At 37.2% G+C, this 23,633-nt stretch overlaps 4 protein-coding genes across 4 annotated transcripts; 1 reads left to right on the forward strand and 3 right to left on the reverse strand.

Annotated features, from left to right (window-relative positions):
* The first annotated feature begins 2,687 nt into the window (after window positions 1-2,687).
* Window positions 2,688-3,873, forward strand: LOC116026076 (pectin acetylesterase 8-like). Its single transcript, XM_031267558.1, has 2 exons — window positions 2,688-2,816; window positions 3,130-3,873. The coding sequence occupies exons 1-2, from the start codon at window positions 2,688-2,690 to the stop codon at window positions 3,871-3,873; spliced, it is 873 nt and encodes a 290-aa protein (XP_031123418.1).
* A 1,115-nt stretch (window positions 3,874-4,988) lies between these two features.
* On the reverse strand, window positions 4,989-7,633 carry LOC116026165 (pectin acetylesterase 8-like). The gene is made up of 3 exons (XM_031267670.1): window positions 7,532-7,633; window positions 5,452-5,589; window positions 4,989-5,357 (listed from the first exon to the last, which is right to left on the reverse strand). Exons 1-3 carry the CDS (start codon window positions 7,631-7,633, stop codon window positions 4,989-4,991), a joined length of 609 nt encoding a protein of 202 aa, XP_031123530.1.
* A 77-nt stretch (window positions 7,634-7,710) lies between these two features.
* Window positions 7,711-8,869, reverse strand: LOC116026261. The gene is made up of 2 exons (XM_031267774.1): window positions 7,862-8,869; window positions 7,711-7,782 (listed from the first exon to the last, which is right to left on the reverse strand). The coding sequence occupies exons 1-2, from the start codon at window positions 8,867-8,869 to the stop codon at window positions 7,711-7,713; spliced, it is 1,080 nt and encodes a 359-aa protein (XP_031123634.1).
* Window positions 8,870-18,311: 9,442 nt separating this feature from the next.
* LOC116026359 lies at window positions 18,312-18,836 on the reverse strand. Its single transcript, XM_031267848.1, has one exon. The coding sequence runs from the start codon at window positions 18,834-18,836 to the stop codon at window positions 18,312-18,314; it is 525 nt and encodes a 174-aa protein (XP_031123708.1).
* Window positions 18,837-23,633: the final 4,797 nt, after the last annotated feature.

Below are 23,633 nucleotides of genomic sequence, written 5' to 3' on the forward strand. Positions count from 1 at the left end.
TTATTTCGTCTTTCGTTGGATAATTGATTTGTTGGCTTAACTCTTCGCTAGCTGGAGTAAATTTAATTTAGCTTTTATCTCTCTCATCTGAGCAGAGAGAGCAAAAAATGATTGCAATTTTTGTTTGTATTTTGATTGAGAGGGATAGGGATGACCGTTCGATTTGAACTGTCCGGTCTACTGTAGAAACCTAATCGGAATCGGAACCCTACGGACGGTTCCGGTTCCGGTTATGGAAAGTTTGGAACCGGAACCGCCGGTTCGGAACCGGACGGTTCCGGTTCCAGAACCATGAATATAAAAAAAAAAAAGAAAAAAAAAGAGAAAGTTAAAGTTTCAAATTGGGCGGTGGGCAGTGACAGTCCCACTACTTCATGAACATTATATATATATATATATATTACATATTATAATATATTAGATATTATATATAATATATTAGATATTACGGAGTATATTTATTATTTATATATATTAGATATTATATATTATACATATATTAGATTTTATATATTTTCTCTATACTTAATAAGAAAACATATATTATATATATACAAATAACAAACTAACAAAGTAAAAAAAAAAAAAAAGAGATTCGAACCGGTTCATGAACCGAAATCGGAACCTTAATATAAGGTTCCGGATCCAGTTTGCAATTTCTTGGAACCATGAACCGCCATTTCGGAACCCGAATCGAACCATGGTCATGGCTAGAGAGAGACAAAAGGGAAAAGAAGGGTCTTGTGACTCTTGTCGTTAGTTTATTTTTGTTATTGTTATTTTATTTTATTTTTTATTTTTTAATCTTCCAGTCTTCCCCACTCTGCGTATCTCTATGATGACCACTTTCGAAGAAGGGTCTTTTTTTATTTTTTATTTTTTTAGAGGGTAGAGAAGTCCCACTCAATCTGAAATTATCCATGCAATTCAAGGCCTGGCAAGCTGATTTTAATTTTTAAAGGTGGTTAAACTTTGGGCCTGAGTCGCTCCTGTACTGGGCTTACGTTGAGCCGGTCTTGGGCCTGGGTCTAGGCTTCTTGTGTGCACAGTGTAATATGTTGTGAGCCAAAAATGTATATATTGTGTGACATATATGCTATACACAGGAATAACACAAACATAGAGGAGTGTGTACAATTATGTTACAAATTTTTATAAATATTACACTACTTATAAATATAAGAAGTGTGGGAATACTGTATTATTAAAATAATTCAAAATAACAAGTTAATGCAATTTAAATAATTAATACTTAACGGCTTTCCCTTTTTTATATAATCAATAACTAAAATCACACACAATTATGGAAGTCAATTTGTTTACAGAAGGTGGGGCATGTAAACCATTAACCCAGGGACACAAATTACATCAAATGAGATATAATATCACTACCGTACCTATTAAAAACCATGCATACAAATATATACTCAGACACACAATATTTCCCTCATTGGCATAAAATTAAATACCTATTGGCACACCATGAAACTGAGCCACGGAACCAACAATATTTTGGCACATTGAAAAAAATGCTAAACAATATAACGAAAAACACACAGTCCTAGCATTCTAATAAACACTTGGACTACAAATTGATGTTGGCATATACTTAGGCACAAAATATTCCTAGCATTGGCACGTAATTATATAAACAACGACACAAAACAATCTGACAGGAAAACCTATAATTCATTGCCACCTAACTACTAAAGAAACGGTTTACACCAATTGCTTGAAATATGGTTTAAACAAATTAACATCAACAAATAACAGTTGCATTTGTTATTAAAAAAAAAAAAAAAACAATGCCCGCAATATATTAAAGCTAATCACAATATAACAAAGACATGCCACATTACGAAAAAAAAAATTAAAATCACAAATGGCACATAATACATTAACCCTCGCACACAATTCATACCTAATAACATATAATAATACCAATAACTATGGATAACTATCAATAAAGTTTATGTTCTTGCTTCAAAAACATTAAAACCAAAAAAATGATAAACAATATTATAAAAAAAAATGCTCAATCCACCCACACAGACCTAGCATTGTAATACACACTTAGTCTACAAAAAGATGTCAATATATACTTCAGCACACAATATACCCAACATCGGCACATAATTATATACCAAACCTATAATTAAGATACTAACATTAAAACCACTAACATAAAGACAAAAATACCTCCATCCTAAAAATACCCAACCATTCCGCGCCCAACTTACTAAATATAGATTGTGTTAATGATTTATTTTAGTATATATTAAATGAATATTAATACATTTAATTGTTCACTCTTAAATTATATTTTGGCCCCCGCAACCCATAATCCTGGCCCCGCCCTGTATATTTGGTTTGCATGTGTATATATACATGAAATTCACCTTCTGGAAAAATATTACAATGATTTTCAAAATAAATGAACCAAATACCTACTGCCTATTCGCCAATATTTTGGATTCAAAATCGTATTATAATCTCCGGGATTGGTGGATGGTCGGCGACCTCTGTCCATGGGGTTGACGCGGCAAGGCATCGAACAGCGGATAGTGGCGGAGACGGTGGAGCTCGCTTCACGGCGGAGCGATGTCGGCGACTCGGGACGGCGACCGTGAGGCGATGGCGGTGGTGCTCCGATCTCGGCTCGGCTCGAGGTGGTGGCGTTGGCTGTAATGGCGGTGGTTAGGCGAGAGAGAAGGCGGAGGAATGGTGGTGCTGGGTCTCGGGCGATGGCGGTGAGCGGCGCTGCTTCCCGTCTTCGGCTCGGCCAACTTCCCTCCGGCGGCCTCCCTCCATTCGGCGTCTCTCTCTCCCTTTTTTTTGGATGAATGTTGTGAACTGCCAGCTAGGTTTAGGGTGTGTTTGGAAACCCAGTTTTCCGGGTTTTTGGTGTTTGGTAGAAAATGGAAAATCATAGTCAAAGAAAAATGGAAAATCATAGTCAAAGAGATTGAATGCATGATAACAGGTACACTCTTCCATCTAGTTTGTGCCTTTTGTTCTTCGTTCCTTAAATACTCTCTTAGGTCAAGCTTTTTCTTGATTACCTTTTTCTGTCTCGATCTGCTTCACCACCACTGACCACTGTCTCTGTCTTTCTTTAAATTTCCTTAGTTTCTTTCAATTTCCTTACTCTCTCTATCTCCATCTGCTTCATTTATGATCCATGGCCTCAAAATCACTTCCGCTGCTACACTACGTAGTGGTTTTTGGTATTCTTCTGGTTCCAATAATTCCAACATTTCTTCTCCAGATGATGTTGACATCAACTCTGGGTATCCACTCCAAGAGTTGATGATTGTTGAGAACGCTGCTTCCAAGGGAGCATTGTGCTTAGATGGGACTCCACCAGCTTACCACCTTTCAGAACGTTTTGGACCTAGAAAAGGCAATTCGATGGTTTACTTTCTGGGAAGTGCGTGGTTCCCTATTGTCTCAGATTGTTTAGCTCGGATGAATGGACATCTTGGGTCTTCAACAAAATGGAATAACACTAAAACCATTCAAAGATTCGAAGGCATACTCTACAATAGCTCCAAATTCAATCCGGACTTTCGCAGCTGGACTAAAGTGATGGCCAGATATTGTGATGGATCATCGTTCACGGGAGATGTGGATCCAATCACTGGCCTTCATTTTAGAGGTAAAAGGGTTTTCGATGCCATAGTTGACGACCTTCTATTCTCCAAAGGAATGAAGGACGCCAAGGAAGTTTTATTCACTAGTGGTTTTGCGGGTGAATTAGCGGTTATAATATATTATGATCGTTTTGCTAATCACTTCCCAAATACTACCAACGTAAAGTGTCTATCCGATGGCGGGTTTTTTCTCCTCTCCAACAATCCTTTGCAAGCTTGAGGGTTGGAGTCAATGTTTCGGGGCACAGTTGAGTTATATAATTCAACTGGAGCCCTACCCAAGGCATGCATTGACAGAATGAATGGCAGCGACAGGGAAGAATACTTATGCATGTTCTCACAATATATTGTGAGAGATATTAAGACTCCGCTGTTTGTCATGACCACTGCCTATGACTCTTATCAAATAAATGAGACCTTGTCAACCACTTTTTACCACGCCATTACAGAAAAGAAAATCTCCTCAACTCAATATGGAGTTTTAAAGGATTTTCGACTGCAATTTTTGGATGTTGTGCATAAAACAACAGATAAGCTGTTAGAGGAGGAGTTTTTATTAACAACTGTTTTATGCATACCTAACTTACCTTCCAAGGTTAGCACAATCCAAATTTTGGAGTGAATAATAAGACGGACACGGAGGTGATTGAGGAGTGGTACTTCGGAAGGAGATGGCACATACAAGAGATAGATACTAATCCCTTGATAAAAAACTGCGACGAGAATTTCCACATAAATAATTAAGGATGACGAATGCTTGAACCCAGCTAGTTAGCTAGCTATCAGTGTTGGGTTCAAGCGTCCGTCATCCTTAATTATTTATGTAGAAATTCTCGTCGCAGTTTTTTATCAAGGGATTAGTATCTATCTCTTGTATGTGCCATCTCCTTCCGAAGTACCACTCCTCAATCACCTCCGTGTCCGTCTTATTATTCACTCCAAAATTTGGATTGTGCTAACCTTGGAAGGTAAGTTAGGTATGCATAAAACAGTTGTTAATAAAAACTCCTCCTCTAACAGCTTATCTGTTGTTTTATGCACAACATCCAAAAATTGCAGTCGAAAATCCTTTAAAACTCCATATTGAGTTGAGGAGATTTTCTTTTCTGTAATGGCGTGGTAAAAAGTGGTTGACAAGGTCTCATTTATTTGATAAGAGTCATAGGCAGTGGTCATGACAAGCAGCGGAGTCTTAATATCTCTCACAATATATTGTGAGAACATGCATAAGTATTCTTCCCTGTCGCTGCCATTCATTCTGTCAATGCATGCCTTGGGTAGGGCTCCAGTTGAATTATATAACTCAACTGTGCCCCGAAACATTGACTCCAACCCTCAAGCTTGCAAAGGATTGTTGGAGAGGAGAAAAAACCCGCCATCGGATAGACACTTTACGTTGGTAGTATTTGGGAAGTGATTAGCAAAACGATCATAATATATTATAACCGCTAATTCACCCGCAAAACCACTAGTGAATAAAACTTCCTTAGCGTCCTTCATTCCTTTGGAGAATAGAAGGTCGTCAACTATGGCATCGAACACCCTTTTACCTCTAAAATGAAGGCCAATGGTTGGATCCACATCTCCTGTGAGCGATGATCCATCACAATATCTAACCATCACTTTAGTCCAGCTGCGAAAGTCCGGATTGAATTTGGAGCTATTGTGGAGTATGCATTCGAATCTTTGAATAGTAGTGTTATTCTATTTTGTTGAAGACCCAAGATATCCATTCATCCGAGCTAAACAATCTGAGACAGTAGCTAGTAGGGCATCACGCACGTCCCAGAAGGTAAACCATCCAATTGCCTTTTCCAGGTCCAAAACCTTCTGAAAGGTGGTAAGCTGGTGGAGTCCCATCTAGGCACAGTGCTCCCTTGGAAGCAGCGTTCTCAACAATCGTCGTCTCTTGGAGGATACCCAGAGTTGATGTCAACTGGAGAAGAACAGTGTTGGAATTATTGGAACCAGAAAAATACCAAAAATCACTACGTATCGTAGTGGCGGAAGTGATTTTGAGGCCATGGATCAGAAATGAAGCAAATGGAGACAGAGAGAGTAAGGAAATTGAAAGAAAGACAGTCAGTGGTGGTGAAGCAGATCGAGACAGAGAAAGGTAATCAAGAGAAAGCTTGGCTTGGGAGAGTATTTAAGGAACGAAGAACAGAAGGCACAAGCTAGATGGAAGAGTGTACCTGTTATCATGTATTCAATCTTCTTATATAGTGGTTGTAGTAGGCGGATGGAGGGAGGGAGGGGGTGGGGTCGTGGGGCAGGGCAGTTGCCCTACCCCTTTCTTTTTCTTTTTTGTTTAATTTTATTTTATAGTAAAGTGTATTTCTAAATAATAAAGAGGCATGTTATTAAAACCGTAAGAAAGTTTAGTTGAAAATCATTAAGAGAAAATTGCCATTTTGGTCCACTGACTATTAACATAGTGTTAATTGCTATCCTTGACTTTCAAAAATGTTAATTGAGTACCTTGACTATGCAAATTTTCTCAATTTTGGTCCTGCCGGCCAATTGTGACCGGAAAAGAGTAATTCTGAACTGATCCTAAATGGAAAGGGGTAAAATGGTCTTTCAATGTTATGTCCAACCTACTCCAACCCTCGTTGATTGCTTTTGTTAATTACCAAAGTGAATTGCCCTAAATTTACCAAATCCATTCTACGTAGCCCTAGTTCATCTATGCGAAGAACAGAAACGGGAATTCTACGATTTCGACTTGCCTATTTCTAAGATTTCGAGCACCATTCTGCATCAACAATGTGGGTATGAGTAATTTCTCTTCTTCTTCTGCAAATGCTGGTAATGAATTCTACGAATTTGGGGAAAAACTTCCCATTATCCATTGTAGATGTGGTCACCAATTAAAGATTCGAACTTCATGGACGAATGAGAATCCAGGTCGTAGATTTAGGGTTTGGATTATGATGATGCCAGTTGATTTCATTAATATAATTTTGTTTTTTTTTGGTTTTGAAAATGCATAAAACAGAGTCGGGTTGGGTGTGGATTTGTGGATTGGTATGATCCTCCAATGTGCTCCCGTTTGAAGCGAATAATTCCGGGATTGCTAAAACGAATAAATAGACAAGACTCAGAGATAAGAGCATTGAATAAGAAGCTTGAAGGTGAAAAGAAGCAGGAGAATGGCAAACTATTGAACAAGATTGTAGGAATACTAATTGTAATATTTGTAGGTTTTCTTGGTAGTAAATATTTTGCAACTTGAAATGAAGTGGCTAGATTTCTTGAAATGACTAATGTATGAAATGGCTAGATTTTGTAATAAACTGATCCATTGCAATCAAGGTTTTGTATGAACTGTTTCTTTCCAATGCAATGAAGTTATCCTTTTCATTCATTAATGCCAAACAACAACCATATTGTCAATAACTAGTGCTACTGGCAATATTGTTGTTACATAAGCAACTGCCATGAAGTGGTCATTTCAAAAACAATTGCCATATTGTCAAAAACAATTCATTAAGTAAAAACATCAAAACAGTTATTAATGCCACACATTTCAACTATATTGTTAAAAACAACTGCCATACTGCCACTGCCATGAGGTGAACATTTTCATTCATTAAAGGCACTTGCAAAAACAGTCACACTGCTGCCATATGCTAAAACAGTTACATAACATAAATGGCAGTTGCATACAAAAACTAACTACATTCACAAAAATCAGATTGTCAATAACTAGCCATGTCCATTCACAAAAACATTCACAATACTTTTCTACTTCAGTCAATGTTGATAGGGTCATCATTATTGCCAAAAAATTTGGACTTAAGCGTTGTCTTGCTCCTTGTGTAGTATGGCTTCTTACGGTTTGATTGTCTTTTCTTTGGACCTTGAAGTCTAACTTCCTCCTGCTGCTGCTGCCCAACTCCATCTTCATTAGCATGTTGCTGCTGCCCATTTGTACTTTCAACTACAACCTCTTGGTGCTGCTGCCCAGTGGTCATGTCTACTACAACTTCTTGGTGCTGCTGCCCAACCTCTCCATTATTATGCTGTCTAGAAGTACCTTACCATGAACCTCCTACTGCTGTTGGCTAGAAATGTGATTGGGGATCTGTTTAGTGGTATAAATCACTCTTTTCTTTGCCTTCAACTGTAAGAATAGAAAACTGTTAGTTAAAATGTTAACACAAAGCAAATGGAACATTACAATTGGAGTTCTAACTTGTTACCTTTTGATTTGGATTTGATGGACATTTCCTTGAGTTATGTCCAACTTGTCTGCAAATTCCACAATGCAATTGGATATGTCTCCTTGATATAGAAATCCCATCTTGACTCAGGGGTGGCTCAACCTCACCAGCAGACCTTGTTCTCAGCTTCTTAGGCCTCCCCACCTTGGCAGAATACATAGGTGGCAGAGGGGGTGTTCTAGTAGTCACTGGCCACTCAGAAGGGCCTGCCATAGGGTTAATGGAGCAACTATATATCTTTAGATAACTCTCCTTTGAGTAACAAGGATGAACAAAATCAAACAAAGCCCCCTTTCCATACTTTTTCCAGATTGCACAGACTCCATGCTTGCAAGGCACCCCAGTCAACTCCCACTTCCTACAGGAACAAGTTTTCCTTTCCAAATCCACCTCCTGTCGGTCCCCATACAGCTGACTCACCTCAAACTTAAAGAAATCACATTGGGTTGCCAAATACCCTGCTGCCTCTTTCTCAACTTTCTTCAGCTTTCCAACAATTGTTGGGCAGATCACAGTCTTCCAAGATGCTGCTTTTTGTCTTTTATCAAAGAATTTAGTCATAAGCATCTTCCTTATGGTTTCAAGGCATTCTATAATAGGCTTGTCCCTAGCCCCAAGTAAAGTTGCATTAAAAGACTCACATATGTTGTTCACCAACATGTCACAGTGACTGTGTGTAGAGAAGTGAGATCTAGACCATTCACTAGGAGACTTATCACCTAACCACTGATATGCATCTTCATCTAATGCCCTAAGTTTTCTTAAACAGTCATTGTAGGAATTCAGAGTTGTTGCCCTAGCACAAGCCCATAAAGCATCTTTCAATGCCTTACCTTGAAACCCTGATACCTTCATATTAGCATGCAGGTGCCTGACACAGAATCTGTGCTCCACTCTAGGCAGGACATCAACAAATGCAGGGACTAAACCCTTCTGTTTATCACTAATAAAACAGAATCCTTCCTCAGCCTCCTCTGTTATCCCCATATCAGCCTTCAAAAACCGTAGAAACCAAGACTAAGACTCCTTCTTCTCTCCTTCAACAATAGCATATGCAAGTGGAAAAATGTTGTCATTAGCATCAACAGCCACAGCAGTCAGCATCATTCCACTAGTTGCACATCTCAGGTGACATTCATCCACACCTATTAAAGGCCTGCAGTGTTTGAATCCAAGTTTGCTAGCTTCCCAACAAATGTACAGTCTTAAGAATCTTTACTCCCCATTTTCAGCAACAACTTTCACTTTACAACTACTCTTAGGGTTTGTCCTATCCATTTCAGCACAATAACTCCAAATCTTTTTGAAGTTGTCTTCATCATCACCAAGTATTTGCTTCTTTGCCTTCCAAATAGCCCTATAGGCTTGTTGGTCACTCACATAGAACCCCTCTTTACTGCACACTGGATCCCTAAATTTTCTCATCATCCAGTCAGGATGGTCTTTTAATTCCTTAGCCCACCTCTTTGCAATCACACTTGCTTTTACCAATTCTCCCAAGCCCATGAACAACCCTCATGCACATCAACCATGTTTAGAATCCTCCAAGAATGTGAGTTAAGCACTTTCCTCGACCCTATTCTCCAGGGACAACCATGTTGTGAACACTCAACTACAACCCTCTCCTTGTCATTTCTAAGAGTTCTAAGATCTTTCCCATTTTTGAAACCATAATTCTGAATTGCTTCTCTAAATTGATGTTTGGTTGCAAATGTCATGCCTAAAGTAAATTGGGGATTATTCATATCAGTGGCAACTCTAAAAATAGGCCATTTACTGTCACCATCACTGTCAGATTCTATTATTGAAGCATCATCAGAGAAGTTAATGTCATCATTCGGGTTCACTACTTGCAGTTCTGTCACCCTTTCAGATTCCCTTTTATCTCCAACAACACCCTCCTCATCCTTATTCAAACTCTGAACCTCAACGTCCACCTCACATTCCCATTCACCTTCAGGTTCAACTACCTTAAAATCTACTTCAATAAAATCATTTGCATCCATAGTTTCAACCCAAATCTCCAACATCTGACCATCTTTCACCCCATCACTTAAAGCTTTTGCAACATCTATATCTGTTTGGAGTAAGTCCAAGCTTCCATTTGCAAAGGCATAAATGTATGCTCCTATTTCAGAATACCCTAGATCTTTTAACTTATCATGGAAGAATTGGATGCATACTTCCTTAGCTGCCACACTTTCATAAATTTCTACATCACCCCCCATATACTTAATTTCAGTTTGCCTATTTATTACTCCATTATGACAAAGAAATATGTCCATTGGGACAAATTCATCCCCTGTAAAGCACCCAAATAGTAAGAACACAGTATAAGTCCAACATATGCACATGACATATCAACAAAAAGCTTAACAGAAGGGTCCCACATTCAATTCAGTTTTTTTAACCATATACACAAAGCAGAACATAGTTATCCAGAATTGGTCCCCACAACAATACTTTAATGCTTTACCCTAAAACTTATCAACAGAAGTATAGAAACATTCACAATACTTTACTACTTTACCATATTGGTTGTAACACCCGTACTTGGCTGTACCGAACAGTCGGAGTAGTTACCGCCACACCTAGACTAAACCCAATCACATACAGATAGGATTCATTCTAGATGCACAGGCTAAAGATAAGGAAACTGTACTATATCATCATGACCATCATAACTTGATATATATTTTCATAGCATCAACAAAAGAGTAGCTAAACTAGCTACTAGCATGTACCAAAGTTTAGTTACAGCCCACCAAGAGAGTTTGAGCTAGACCCGACCTCACTAGCCATCTTAGCACTAGCACGGCTACAAAAGATATACACAAAAAGGCCAAACTTGACTTCCCACCCTAGGCACTATCTAGTCTAACGAGTGGTACACCGGGCCAGTATAGGTTCCCCAAACGAGGTGCCACTCACCCTCGAACCAGGTGATGTGGTCTAGAAAGTTGCAAGTGCTGATATACATCATCCACTCCTCATGATACTCCGGGGGACTCGGGTCCCACGGGTAAGGATAGCGAACAACAAACTCGAGGGGATCACTCTCGGGTAAAACCTTTATGGGATAAAACCCATAGCTAGCCTGGATGACGTCCAGAGGACACAACAGATCAACAGGAGCAGGTGACCAAACAGGTACCGCTGGTGAGACAGAAGTGGGAACAGGGTCGGGAGTACAAGTCAGGACTGGAGGGTCTGGAGCGTAGCCGGGGGCGTACGGGTCACCATCAAACAGATACTGTATGTAGTCATCGTAATCTAAGACGGGGAACTCAAACTCCGATGGATCGGAGTCCGCGGGGCTGCATGAGCCCACACTAGATTCCATCTGACAAAGGACACAATGAAGTGTAGTTAGCACGACGGCTAAGTAAGGAAATCCATTGTCACTCAAAAGTAAACAAAGGTTTAAAAAAAAAAAACATAATACTCAGAAAACTGTAAACTTTACCCATAAGTTGCAATCTACCTGCAATCAGATTATCAACAAAAGAAAGTATAGCATAGTATATGAGTGACGTCAGCATATAATACTTTCATTTCCGAGAATTCCATCATTTAATTCAAAATAGTGAGTTCCATGATACACATGATTTTATACCTTTATTTGCCCCACGAATCAAGAGTTTTTGTTGCTTAATTTCTTTACCTTGATACATTTAAGGCTCGTTTGTGTGTTATATTTGATCATGTCTAGTTTATTCACAAATGAAGAGCAAAGGAAGGATTTTCAGTCATCTTGGACCAGTTTTCGAGACATAAGGAATCCACCCCGGGTCGGAAAGGAGCAACAGAACACAAAAGGAGCCAGAAGAGGACTAGAGGGCCGCATCACGGCCTGCCTCATGGCCGTGATCCCCACTACGGACAAGCAGTCGGTCACGCCGCATCACGGCCACGATCCCGGCCGTGATGGCGGCCGTGACCCGGCTGCTGTCCAGTATTTAAGTCGCGTTTCTAATATTTTACAGAGTTCCGAACCCTAGTTTCAGTTTAGTGTAGTTTTTACCTTCTTGAGAGTTTTCCATAGCATAGAATACAGCGGATTTACATCATTAAATTCAGTTTGAAGCTTGGCATCATTGTTCGGATCAGTTTTACTTTGAAGAATTGTTAGTAAAGTTTACCTTTTTATTCTTTAATATTGCAGCCATGTCTTCCATCTTTAATTCTTGCTTTGCTGTGTTTACTCCCATCATGAGGGAGTAATTCGTTTATGGGTTTGGATTAGGGGTCCATTGTTAATCTTGATGTTCGATTTATGTTTAATTGCATAAAGGGATTGAATCTTTTACCTAGGGTTTATGTTGATTTGGGGATTTCTTTGCACTAGTTATTGGTTTGTGGCCACAATTAATTGCTAGTCTAGGAGAGGGATTCATTACAACGACAGTTGGATGAAGACCTCGAGCCTTACCAATTTCAACCTAATTTTCCTGCTATGAAAGTAGAGGTAATTTTGGGGGCTTACAATGCTTAGGTGCTTAAGGTTATGGTTGATGTATCACGACAGTGGGGCAATCTTAGCCTAATTCTCTTATTGATTACGAAGGTAGCTGAGTAGAATTCTTCTGTGCATTGCCCATATATCCCTTGGTTAATTATTCTTTCCCTAAACCTGAGTTTGTTAGAACATCAAGGTTACAATCCCCCTAATCTGGCCCATACCTTTTATCATACAGTTTACACCTTAATAAATTGCTTTCTTTTATTCCACATCATTCAGTCTTTGTTACTTGGATTCTATAAATTCACATACTCTAGTGCCTGGTAATTCACACAATTTCGTACCATAACCCCAATCCTCAGCGGAACGACATTACACCCTTTTACACTCACCATTTGTGCTCATCATTCCACAACACACACACTTACTGTTCAGAACTCATGATATTTTATTCTGCGACCTAGTTACGGAGTAACTAGAGTTTCATAGTTAGTAAAATTTACTTAGTTTCCTCCTGGATAAGCGCAAGGCATACTTGGAATATTTTCAAGAACCTCGGGCCGCGGCACTCATGCCTCCCGCAGGTCAAACATCTCAATAACTTCCGGGCCACGGCTCACAAGCCTCCCGTAAAGTCAAACATCTCAATAACTTCCGGGCCACGGCTCACAGGCCTCCCGTAAAGTCAAACATCTCAATAACTTCCGCGCCACGGCTCACAAGCCTCCCGTAAAGTCAAATATCTCAATAACTTCCGGGCCACGGCTCACAGGCCTCCCGTAAAGTCAAACATCTCAATAACTTCCGGGCCACGGCTCACAAGCCTCCCTTAAAGTCAAACATCTCAACAACATTATCCAGAAACTAAGGTTTTCAAAACATTCTTTCCTTTCCTTGAGTTTAATTAATATTTTTACATGACGACTCAAAACGATCATTCTTATCCAAATATGTTTCCAAAATACACATATTTGTCAACGACTTTTCACCATGAATTTCCAAGTGACAAGGGTCACACTTGGTTCTTAAAAACACAATTTTTCTCCAAATTAATAAACGTAATTTACAAAATAATATTTGAACTTTCAAAAATTGACTCGGTTGCCCGTAGGCCTTCCAAACATCATCACATTCAGGAGCAAAAACATCGGAAGAAGGTTTGGTCGAAAATGGAACCGCGTCGTGCAGACTCGCGGATGTCCGCAGCGTCGGACGCACGGCGGACGAGTGCGTCCGGGCCGCGTCCGCTCGTTCGGCAGTGACGCCGAAATTCTGGGCACCCACGGACGCGCAGCGGACACGCGTCCGTGGTCGCGTCCGGCGTTTTGGCCGTGACACCGAAACTCTGGGCGCCGATGGACGCGCAGTGGACGCGCGTCCACGGCCGCGTCCATCCGATTCTGCCAACTTCGGGCAGCAAAAACTGGGTTGTAACGCCCCGATTTTTCACTATTTTCACAAGTATAAGCCTATATGAACATAAACACAACATATTCATGCATAAATTAACTATGAACATGCATACAAAAATTACCAAACATTAAAGTGTAGTTTCTTTGAGCCAACTTATAGATCCATCACTTAACACATAACTTTCACATAAAATTCCTAGTCACATAATTTACTAGCATTTGTTCACCTTCAAGTGACTAAACCAACTTAAGGGATTCCTTACCTCCCAAGTAAATTTTTAAGACCGTAGAAAGATGGTGATCTTCTCCTCCAAACTCTTCACCGAAGATCCTAAACAAAAATCACCATGATAACAATATTTCACCGAAGATCCTAAACAAAAATCACCATGATAACAATATTTCACCGAAGATCCTAAACAAAAATCACCATGATAACAATATTTTCATGAACCCTTAGTTTAAACTTAAGTTCTAGGAAGGATTCTAGTCATATTAACTGAACAAAACCAAAGTTTTTACCTATTATGGAGCACTTGTGTTGAAGAAAAAGCTATGGAGTTCTTGGATCACAATGTAGAAGAATGAAATTTTCTTCCTCTTCTTTTCCCTTCTATTTTTGAAAATGAGAGAGAGAGAGAGTGTGAGTGATGGGAAAGATGGCTTGAAGCTTAAGTTAACAAGTATGATCATCCCATACTTCTTATGACAAAACACTATTTAATCACCATGTGGTAATAAGGGTGACACTTGTCAAAATTCCATGGTAGATCTTGAAGAGTAGGGATTATTTTGCTAGTTTGGGATCAAATCAGATAAAGGTTCGGAGGATTATAACTTAATTCGGGAAAATTCTAACACCAAAATTATTCTAAAAATAATCCCGTCATTAACCACTAAAATCAGAAATTTTTCGGTATCTCGCGAAATACAGGTACGAAGGTCTGTAACAATTTCACTTTTACAGTCCGTTTAAATTTCTCTTGAACTAAATAGGAAGTTCAGGCTTAATCGTATCGTACTTAATAATCCACTTTCTAGGGAAATTCGAACTGTATATACATCCTTAAAAAAAAATTTCGGTTCGTGACCGGTACGTAGATCGCAGCTTATTAATAACTAGTCTAAAAAAATTCTTTTGAAGTACCGAGAGATCTTCTCATAAATGTCATAGCCTAAAAAAAAAAAAATTTCGAACCCTAACTTTGCCGGAATAACTGAGGGGTTACAACCCCACTAGTACTATTATCAACAATTCTCTTTACTCTAAAATTGGTCCCACATTACATATTCTTAGTATATATACAGCACAAGCCTACACATTCGCAGATGCATTTTCCTCAAGTCTAAACTGTACACACACAAATGATACAATCAACAACGTTTATAACTGTGAAAGAAGTCAATTTCATGGTATTTTGCAGAATAAACGAATTACTTACTTGCTTGGAGATGTTTGGCCGCAAATCCAGCAGAAGACGACGACATAGCCACTCGAATGGCTACTTCAAACGCAGCTGATGGCGACCAAGTTGCTTACTTTCTTCGATTTTCTCTTCTTCCGATTATCTCTTCGCGATTGTTTGTCGTTCTTCGTCAGTTAGGTTAGAATGGATTTGGTAAATTTAGGGCAATTCACTTTGGTAATTAACAAAAGCAGTCAACGAGGGTTGGAGTAGGTTGGAAATAACATTGAAAGACCATTTTACCCCTTTCCATTTAGGATCAGTTCAGAATTACTCTTTTCCGGTCACAATTGGCCGGCAGGACCAAAATTGAGAAAAATTGCATAGTCAAGGTACTCAATTAACATTTTTGAAAGTCAAGGATAGCAATTAACACTATGTTAATAGTCAGTGGACCAAAATGGCAATTTTCTCAATCATTAATTAAGTGAGTATTCTTTAGGATTGGAGATTATTGAGACCTACATCTAAGATGCAGGTTTTTGGCACTTGAATTGTGAAATCAAGCATTCACCTTTGTAATTATTATTAAAATATAAATTAGGTTTGTATATATTATATTACAATGTATGTAGTGAATTATATTATAATAATGATTGTTTTCAAAAAATTATAATAATTATTAGTATGCCAACTTCCATGCTTATGTAATGGTGGACAATGAATAGCTCAGCACTACTGTCATTTAGAATATAAATAGGGATGGCAATGTGCCCCGTCCCCAACGGGGACGGGGACGGGAATGAGGAAATTTAGCGGGGATCGAGGACGGGGACGGGGACGGGGATACCCCTCCCCGCCCCGCCCCGTCCCCGAATTAAAAAAAATTATATACATATATATATATATATATATATATATATATATATATATATTATTTATTTTAGTTATGGTAAATCTGTATTCCTTATATACCTTTATTAAATTTAGTTTTTATAATCTGTATATACCTTTGTTAAAATACCTTTGTATACTGTTAATTGATTTGGTTATATATTGTTAATTTTAGAATTTAGATCTGTAATGTGTAGTTTAAACCTGTAGACGGTAGTTTAATTCTTTAAATGTAATGTGTGGTTTAAATCTGTATTTTAATACTAATTGTATCTTAATTGTGAACTGCAGATTTAAATACTAATTGTATCTTAATTGTGAACTGTGAAGTAAAGTAATGAACTAAAAATGTTTATAATATATATATATATATATTTTAAAAAATTGTACTAAAATAACACTTTGACTAGGAGTTGACCGGGGATGGGGATTCCCCGTCCCCGCCAAATTCCCCGCGGGGACGGGGACGGGGATACCCCTCCCCGCCCCGCCCCGCCCCGCCCCGTTGCCATTCCTAAATATAAATATGTAAATGTAGGTAGATGTGGATAGGAAATTAATTAGGAATTAGTAAACAAGAAAATAGACATATTCATTTATGGAAAACACTGTTGCAAAAATCTCCGCCTAGGCGCTAGGCGCTCCTAGACCGTGGCGAATTGCTCCCTAGTCGGCCGCCTAGCGCCTAACTCGACCGACTGGGCTGAATTTGGCCGAGTTAACTCGAGCAAATCGGCCTTGTTAATTTTATTATTATATTTATATATATTTAAATTTATTTATTTATATAAGTAAGAGAAGTAAGAGAAATATATATATATATATATATATATATATATATATATATATATATATATATATATATAAAATATATAATATAATATATGACATACACTCACACACATGAATTAATTTTTTGTTTTTAAAGGTCGTCGCCTAGAACCGCCTAGGTACCGCTTAGGCGCTAGGCGCTAGTCTACCGCCCGACTAGCGCCTAGCGTCTACTGCAACCATGATGGAAAATAATGAATTCAAGTTTGTTCAATTAAAACAAATTGGCATGAAATATTCTTTGTCATATACCTATTTTTGTCTTTCATTGCAAAATTAGAGCAAACATGCAATATAATATAATATGCTATTAAAGAAAATTATCAATGATTCAAAGAATCTTACACCTTCAAATAGGCCATTGGCTTATTATAAGACTTTGTGAGATAACTAAGTTTACTTGAATCTCCACCACTTTCTTTACCTTGGTTATTACATTGATCTATTGGTATAGGAGGATTGGTTTTTAATTTTAATCGTACAGGAATATGTTTTAAAAAAGGAAATAATACATTCATTCGATGTATCTCTGGAGAAAAAGTTCTCCTCGGAGAAATTATCTTCTCTTCCATTCAATGACACTCTCTCCTTTTCTCCCTAGGTTAGAGATGCCTTTAGCATATATAACGTATTTAGTCAATAAGTTGGATTCATGAATTTCTATAATTAACTATAATCACAATTTATAGATGTCGAAAAATAGCCATTTTAGTGGAAAATTATTATTTTTTTTAAATAACACACACTCACCATGGCATGCAAATTAGGATTGGAGTTACATTTATTCTATACTTTATTGACTAAAAATATATTTAAAACAAATTCTAAAGCAAAAAAATTGAAAATATTAGCAAAAATATTAAAACATAATTGGTCTAGTTGGTTTTTCAATTCTAGAGACATTTTCAATCACTATTGTGTAGACCATACAATCAAATAATGTATATTCAGGACATAAATAATGTATTTTTAGTATATTAAAAATGTACATTGTATTCAAAGAAAATACATTATTTGAGTATTGAAAGTACATTATTTGATATAATGTACATTTAGTACACGAATAATGTACTTTTACTATATTAAAATTATACCTTTTGTTATGGTACATAGAGCAGTGTATGACCATGGTCCACACAATAATTTATCGAGAGTTCTCCCCCCCCCCCCCCCTAAAGGCCAAATATATTTGGAATCACTTGACCCTTCTCGATGCATCCATAGCCACTAAGAGGGCTCTAAGTGAGAGAGAGCAAATGAGTTTTTTTTTTTTGAACGGGGCGGGGGGGGGGGGGATTTTAAGAAGACAGAGCGCTGCATACAACCACCAATTTGTTACAGCAACACAGAGGAGGCTCATCAAACTCAATCCAATCAGCCTTTCCAAGAAGCACGAATTTTGCCAGCCTATCCGCCAATTGGTTCTACTCACGATAAACATGGACAACTCTGTCAACCCCCTGTTCCATGATCTTCTTCCTAAGAAAGTCAAAAGCGTGATCTTGTCCATTTCTGGTCCAGGAGTTGTTGCTTATGGAGTTGGCAATCCTCTCGAAATCAGTTTGGATTTCACAATCCCTGTAACCCTTGCTTTTGGCCCACTGCACTCCCATTGTCAAGGCCTTCCATTCGGCTTCCAAGGCTGTTGTAGCACGAAACCTCTGAGCGCAACCAGCAATCCAGTTTCCATTCCTATCTCTTAGGACTCCGCCACCTCCAGCTAGGTTGTCGCTGTGTTTGAAGATACCATCAACGTTTAATATGTACTGAGCATTCGTTTTGGGCTGCCACTTCAGATTTTTGGAGCAATTTCGGCCATGGGTTCCTCCCGGATTATTGGCTCTGGTGAAAGCTCTTTTAATTTCTTGCCTTTGTTTTTCGATCCATTTAATATTTAATGTTAAATTTGTGATGGTTTTGGTCACACGAGAACTAATTGCTTTTGGCATTATTCAAGGACTCTGATTCCTTAGACTAATTTGGTGTTTCAGGATAATTTGGGTGTTGACACCTCGTCAAATTCTCAGACTTGGTTTCTAGACACTAGAGTCACAAATCATGCAACTCCAGACATAGTTGTCATTTCTACCTTGGAGGAGTACACTGGTAATGACACTTAACGTGTCAGTGATGGTATGGGCCTGTCTATTAGTCGTGTTAGTCATGCTACTTTTGATACCCCTTCTAGGTCCTTTAAGATGTATAATATTTTGCATGTATCTAGCTTGTCTGGTTCTTTACTTTCTGTTCAACATTTTGCTTATGATAATCAAGTATTCTTTGAATTTCACAATACCATTCTTTCTTTGTTGTGAAGGATATCACCACCAAGGTGGTACTATTTCAGGGCAATAGTTCTAGTGGATTCTACTCTGTTTGCGTTCCTGTAAGCACGAGCCTCTACTTCAATCTGGCACAGTCGTTTTGGTCATTCACATCAACGTGTTCTTAGTCGTGTCTTACAGTCTTGTTCAATTAATGAGTCTAGTAAGTGTTTTAGCGATACTTCGTTGTGCTCTGCATGCCAATTGGAAAAATCTGCGTGTTTTCCCTTTCCATGTGTTGAGTCATCTATTTTTGACATTCTGATCTGGATTTAGTTTACATTGATATAGGGTCCTGCCCCACTTCTTTCATCTAGTGGACATCGTTATTTGTTATATTTGTGGATGGCTACTCTCCATTTACATGATTTTTTCCAATGCACTTAAAATATGATTTATATGATATTTTTGAGCGTTTTCGTGTCATGATTGAGCGTTCTTCTACTCATAAAATAAAATTGATACAATCGAATTTGGGTGTTGAGTATAAAACGTTACATTCTTTGTTTTTGCAATTAAGTTTTAATCATAGACAATCTTGTGCCTATACTCATGAACAGAATGATCGTGTAGAACGACGACATAGACACATTGTTGAGACTGGGCTAGCCCTTATGGCCCATGCCTCTGTTCCATCTCGATTTTGGAATTTCACTATACTTTTGAGTCTGCTATTTATCTCATTAATAAATTAAAATGCCTTCTAGTGTCTTGGGAAACTCTAGTCCTCACTATATTTTACACAAGTCTCAGCCATCTTATTCTTTTCTACACGTCTTTGGTTGTCTATGTTATCCTCATTTGCATGAGACCATATACTCGACATAAAATGAGTTATAGATCCTCACCATGTGTCTTTTTAGGCTATCCGGAATCTTTTTGAGGGTATTTGTGCATGGACTTACACACTAATAAGATCTATATTTGCATTCATGTAAGGTTTGGTGATGCAGTATTTGCTTTTTCATTTCTACTAAGATTGTTTTGCAGGCGCCCCCAGCTTCACAGTCTCAACCTTGGGCTTTGTCTACATTGAAGTCTTACTCTCCTCCTACTACAGTGGTATTTGTATCTCCTCCTACTGTGCAGCCCAACCCCTTCTCTTTGATTAATCCAGAATATTCAGTCCTCATCATGCACTGAATCAAAGGAAAAGTGTAAATGCTTCTGAATCAAAATGTAATAATTAAGGGGTTAAACAATTACTTATATAATAAAAAGTGTAATACTAATGAAAAAATGTGATTTTTTTAATGAAAAATAGAATACTTTTAAATCATAATATAATATTAGGAGTTGAAAAGTTACTTATGAGGGGAAGTGTAATACTTACAAAAAAAAAATACGACTCATCTCACGGATGAGGATTTCATCTTTGAGAGGGTCTCATAGGATATTTTTCCTTTAAGATATACTATGTGCAAATTATATCATGGACCGGGATTCACCATGCCTATTTTGAATCTTGATCCAAATTATATACTCGACATAAAATGAGTTATAGATCCTCACCATGTGTCTTTTTAGGCTATCCGGAATCTTTTTGAGGGTATTTGTGCATGGACTTACACACTAATAAGATCTATATTTGCATTCATGTAAGGTTTGGTGATGCAGTATTTGCTTTTTCATTTCTACTAAGATTGTTTTGCAGGCGCCCCCAGCTTCACAGTCTCAACCTTGGGCTTTGTCTACATTGAAGTCTTACTCTCCTCCTACTACAGTGGTATTTGTATCTCCTCCTACTGTGCAGCCCAACCCCTTCTCTTTGATTAATCCAGAATATTCAGTCCTCATCATGCACTGAATCAAAGGAAAAGTGTAAATGCTTCTGAATCAAAATGTAATAATTAAGGGGTTAAACAATTACTTATATAATAAAAAGTGTAATACTAATGAAAAAATGTGATTTTTTTAATGAAAAATAGAATACTTTTAAATCATAATATAATATTAGGAGTTGAAAAGTTACTTATGAGGGGAAGTGTAATACTTACAAAAAAAAAAAAATACGACTCATCTCACGGATGAGGATTTCATCTTTGAGAGGGTCTCATAGGATATTTTTCCTTTAAGATATACTATGTGCAAATTATATCATGGACCGGGATTCACCATGCCTATTTTGAATCTTGATCCAAATTATATACTCGACATAAAATGAGTTATAGATCCTCACCATGTGTCTTTTTAGGCTATCCGGAATCTTTTTGAGGGTATTTGTGCATGGACTTACACACTAATAAGATCTATATTTGCATTCATGTAAGGTTTGGTGATGCAGTATTTGCTTTTTCATTTCTACTAAGATTGTTTTGCAGGCGCCCCCAGCTTCACAGTCTCAACCTTGGGCTTTGTCTACATTGAAGTCTTACTCTCCTCCTACTACAGTGGTATTTGTATCTCCTCCTACTGTGCAGCCCAACCCCTTCTCTTTGATTAATCCAGAATATTCAGTCCTCATCATGCACTGAATCAAAGGAAAAGTGTAAATGCTTCTGAATCAAAATGTAATAATTAAGGGGTTAAACAATTACTTATATGATAAAAAGTGTAATACTAATGAAAAAATGTGATTTTTTTAATGAAAAATAGAATACTTTTAAATCATAATATAATATTAGGAGTTGAAAAGTTACTTATGAGGGGAAGTGTAATACTTACAAAAAAAAAAAATACGACTCATCTCACGGATGAGGATTTCATCTTTGAGAGGGTCTCATAGGATATTTTTCCTTTAAGATATACTATGTGCAAATTATATCATGGACCGGGATTCACCATGCCTATTTTGAATCTTGATCCAAATTATATACCTGCAGTTAGCATATTATATATACATCCCATTAACAAATTATGTATGTGTAAATAAGTTGAAAGTACATAAAGTGTAATTAACTGTATGGTACATAAAGTGTAATTAACTGTATGTATATAATATGTTAACTACAACATATACGGAGTACAGTACATAATTTGTTAATTGAATGTACATGATATATTAAATACAGGTACATAATATGGATGGAACATACAACATCAACTCATATAATTGTCAACACGTTCATAAACAAGTGGTGTGTGCATTGACGGATATATTAGAAATGGATATCATGACGTTGATGTTAGATTTAGTGGAAGTTAGGTGAATGAGATAATTATCTTTATTGCTTTGTAGATGAAGAAAATATTGAAAAAAATATATAATTATCTATCCTCCATCAATTAGTAGCCAATACACCCATGAAGATTCAATGCAACCTTCAACATTTGTTATTAGTCAGCCCCTCAAAAAAGTAGAATTAAAAAAAAAAAAAAAAAAGCAACAACATTATTCTTAATTTAATAATTAAAATAATTGAAAGCATGTGTTATGTATTTAGATCGAGCTTGGTTTTTTTGCCTGTTAAACTATGTAGTTCAGGTTATTATTTTACTGGTAATATATGTAGTTTAGTTATTTTAATATGTTCTTTTATTGTGTGTGGAAGGTTATACAAAAGATAAATACAGTGGATTACTAATTTAATCTAAACATTATTTTGGTATATTATTATATTTCGTTTGAGATGCACTCTTTTTTTCACCATATCATGACGTTGGTTTTACGTTTAGTGAAAGTTGGGTGAATGTGATAATTATATCTTCATTGGTTTTTAGATGAATCAAATAATGAGAAAAAATACATATAATTATCTAGCCTCCACTAATTGGTAGTCAATACACTCATGAAGATTCAGTGCAACCTTTAACATTTGTTATTAGTCAACCCCTCAAAAAAGTAGACTAACAAAAAGTAGCAACATGTGTTATATATTTAGATCAAGCTTTTTATGTATTTAGATCGATCTTTTTTCGTTTTGCCTGTTAAACTGTGTAAGTCAGGTTATCATTTTACTGTTTTGGTGCCTCTATTAAACCATTTGAAAATTAGGTTGGATTTTGTGCAACCCAAAGATGTTTTTGGTTGTTTTAGTGTATGTTAAACAAACAAAACTTAAATTATTATTTTGTGCAACTTAAGATGCTATTTTAAAGAGTAGCGTATCTTAAAACATAATAAGTTTCAATCAAAGTTATATCCCAATTTATGTTCATTTTTTTAGTGCTAATCATTTTGTACATTGTGCTTTTAGAGTTGTACTATATAATTTTTTGGACAAAACTATCCTTACCGTTATAATTTCCGTTATATTTTCTATTATTGTTACTGATTGCAGCATATTTTTATAACAAACAAATACCCGAGTATAGGGTTATCGATCCACAGGGAAGCGGGGCGCATCGAACACTAGTACTAATATACTCATGTGAAGCTAATCCTAACGAAATTAATGTATGAACGATTGCAAATGTTGTAATAAAATAAAATAAAGAAAGCTAGTCGAAGAAAACAATATAGAGAGAGTGGGATTTTCGGGT

The sequence above is a fragment of the Ipomoea triloba genome, chromosome 1 (assembly GCF_003576645.1).
Source record: "Ipomoea triloba cultivar NCNSP0323 chromosome 1, ASM357664v1".
Classification (NCBI taxonomy): Eukaryota; Viridiplantae; Streptophyta; class Magnoliopsida; order Solanales; family Convolvulaceae; genus Ipomoea; species Ipomoea triloba.